Source organism: Helianthus annuus, chromosome 9 (genome assembly GCF_002127325.2).
Source record: "Helianthus annuus cultivar XRQ/B chromosome 9, HanXRQr2.0-SUNRISE, whole genome shotgun sequence".
NCBI classification, from domain to species: Eukaryota; Viridiplantae; Streptophyta; class Magnoliopsida; order Asterales; family Asteraceae; genus Helianthus; species Helianthus annuus.
This window is the reverse complement of record NC_035441.2, coordinates 150,211,755-150,214,377: the sequence shown is the minus strand read 5'-3', so window position 1 is coordinate 150,214,377 and position 2,623 is coordinate 150,211,755. Positions and strand designations below refer to the sequence as shown.

The 2,623-nt window shown below is 36.6% G+C and overlaps 1 protein-coding gene across 2 annotated transcripts; it reads left to right on the top strand.

Moving 5' to 3' along the window:
- Positions 1 to 529: 529 nt before the first annotated feature.
- On the top strand, positions 530 to 1,962 carry LOC110879059 (cyclin-dependent kinase inhibitor 7). Of its 2 annotated transcripts, none has more exons than XM_022127468.2 (5): positions 530 to 799; positions 885 to 1,157; positions 1,250 to 1,299; positions 1,454 to 1,624; positions 1,716 to 1,962. In XM_022127468.2, exons 2-5 carry the CDS (start codon positions 888 to 890, stop codon positions 1,783 to 1,785), a joined length of 561 nt encoding a protein of 186 aa, XP_021983160.1. In that variant the 5' UTR covers positions 530 to 799; positions 885 to 887; the 3' UTR covers positions 1,786 to 1,962. The 2 variants fall into 2 exon arrangements, with proteins under 2 accessions (XP_021983160.1, XP_021983159.1); XM_022127467.2 differs by having other exon boundaries at positions 873 to 1,157.
- Positions 1,963 to 2,623: the final 661 nt, after the last annotated feature.

The following is a 2,623-nucleotide window of genomic DNA, read 5'->3' as shown; positions in this document are numbered from 1 at the left end:
CAAAATCAGTTCTAAATAACTAACCACAAGAGGTTTATTAACAACTATACATATTGTTCTAACCGTAAACAATCTATTTTCTCTCTCGCACCACATTTAACTAGCACTACGTAGAAGTGTAACGTATGTTTTAAACCGAACAGTTTTGACATATCTGCCCACCCCAACCAACCCGACTATTTCGATTATACATATAAAATAATCATACTTTTCATATATGTCATTTCCATGTTCTATTCACAATGCTAAAAAAACTAATGAAGACAGTCTGCAAATATGATATCAAGTTTTGGCAGAAGGAGAATATACTTGCACCAGAAAAACACTTTCTTAAGGGGCAGTGTAGTAATTTCGTTTCAAAATGCACACGAATTTTTTGCTAATGACCAAATCCACACCAAACTTGCTCCAAAAATAACAATAACAATAATCGTGTCACCGTAACCACGAAATTCACCGGCTATAACCGGTAAAACCGGTGGCACCAATAAAATATAAAAGTCGGCGTACAACAAACACTTCTTGAAGGTATATTTGTAGATCTGTTATAACGGTTCCGTTAAGAAAAGTTTTAGAGAGAGAAAGTGTGTGAGTGCGTGAACGTCAGGACCACCACACACTCACACACACACACACACACACATGATAAGAAGCTTTCAAACGGAATCACTGCCATCGCCAGCGTACTCGTCATCATCATCATCGCCACCATTTTCTCTCTCTTCTCTCTGAAACTAACAAAACAGAAAAATAAAATCACAGAAGATATTATTCTCCATTCAAGATCGAATTAATTAAGGTACGTACCAGCTGATTTGACATCGAACTATACATCATAACTAGATATACATCAATATATCATGTCAGTATAGTGCCGGTTGTAGTCGATGAGTGATCCGGTAGCGGTTATGGAGGTTGCGCAACCGTTAGATAGTAATAATAATAATAATTCTGGATCGGCGAAGAGGAGGAAGGTCGGCAATGGAGAATTGAGGTTATCGTCATCAAAACCGGTACGAATTACAGGATTTGAGTCATTTGACAGTGATGACGTCATCAATACATCGAAGAAATTATCTGATTCTGTTGAGAAAGAAGAATTGACGTCCGAAGGTGATATTCCGGCGAGTTGTTGTTCGGTTAACGCAGATCTGGAGGTATGTGTGTACACGGTTTATTTGAATTTTATTTGAACATATGTTTTGAGTGAATTTGAATTTTGAATTTTGAAAATTGAATTTGTGTTCAGGAAACAGCTGAAGCAACAAGTGTGAGATGCAATTTGGCGAGAAGAGAAAGGTTTTGAAAATAAACTTTAATGTTACCTGTTAACGTACATTTATGATTTTATTCTATTCGCATCTTTTTTTTCAGTTCGTTTAAAATTTTAAAATTTCAAAAAACGAGAATTAAATATGTGTGATCTCAACGGCATCCGTTATTATTATTACAGTTTTCCTGTACAACAAGTTATCAAAACGCACTCTCTCTCTATGGCCGAAAAACCGTCGGTGTTGACTAATTCTCGCCGGAGAGTTCCGCCGGAGAAGACGCCACCTGCCGCTGAACTTGAAGAATTTTTTGCAGCTGCTGAAAAAAACCTACAGAACCGTTTCAAAGAAAAGTAATATAATTAAGCTAGTTATAGGTTTATTATCTGCTTATGAATACATATATCTGAATTCTGATGAACAAAATATGTGATGAATTTGCAGGTACAATTACGACGTCGTAAATGATGTGCCGTTGAAAGGTCGATTCGAGTGGATTCAGCTGAAGCCGTGAAAGATGAAGATAATTAAATGATTTAGAACTAAAGGCGTTGTAAAAACTGTTTCTAAAATTTAGAATTTAGAAACATAGGTACAGTAGTACGGTAGTAGTGGTATTTGATCAGTTTAATTTATGGTTTATTATTATTTTTTGTTAACTTGAAATTAATTATGTTATTGTCCATTTTCATTGATTCGTAAATTTTAGTGCCTGTTGAGTAGTAGTTGGTACTTGTTTGTGTGTGTGTGTTTGAAATACGGAGTGAGTTGGAACCCAAAATGGGGAAGAAGGAATAGTTAGTGATTTGGTAATTAGGATAGTGTACTTCAATTTTCCTTTTTCCTCATGCATTTCGTGAGTCTGTCTCTGTACATGTACATCTCTGCAATTCTCTCATATCATAAACGTACAAATGATTGCATATACAATGTTGATCAAGCAAATTACTAAACATAAACTTTTTTTAACGGCTAACAAATCAATCCCGAGCACTCTTGGGGTACCCACTGGACAAACGGAGTACTCCGAGAGTAACCTGAGTCGTCCACCACCAATTCCGGGGAAAACCCGGTAACCCACCCGCCCGTAGGCATGACGGTAAAACCCGTTTGGCTCAAGGATCGAACTCAGGTTTCCCTGTGTCTCCTATCACTGCTCACCAGTGCCTCACTCCTTTTTTTTGCACCAAATGAGTATTGAACTTGAGTCTTCAAAGAAGAACTCAAGTCTTCTACCACTTGAGTTATAGGTCATTGGCACTAATCATAAACTAATTGTTCTTTTTAATAAAGGGTAACATTTTTCACTAATTAAACAATTACAAATATCATCTTTGGCGAGCATGAGGAAT

Coding starts and splice junctions, on each gene's coding strand:
- LOC110879059 (XM_022127468.2), top strand. CDS start 888: ATGAGTGATCCGGTAGCGGTTATGGAGGTTGCGCAACCGTTAGATAGT. Junction 1,158..1,249: donor CGGTTAACGCAGATCTGGAG/GTATGTGTGTAC, acceptor ATTTGTGTTCAG/GAAACAGCTGAAGCAACAAG. Junction 1,625..1,715: donor CAGAACCGTTTCAAAGAAAA/GTAATATAATTA, acceptor ATGAATTTGCAG/GTACAATTACGACGTCGTAA.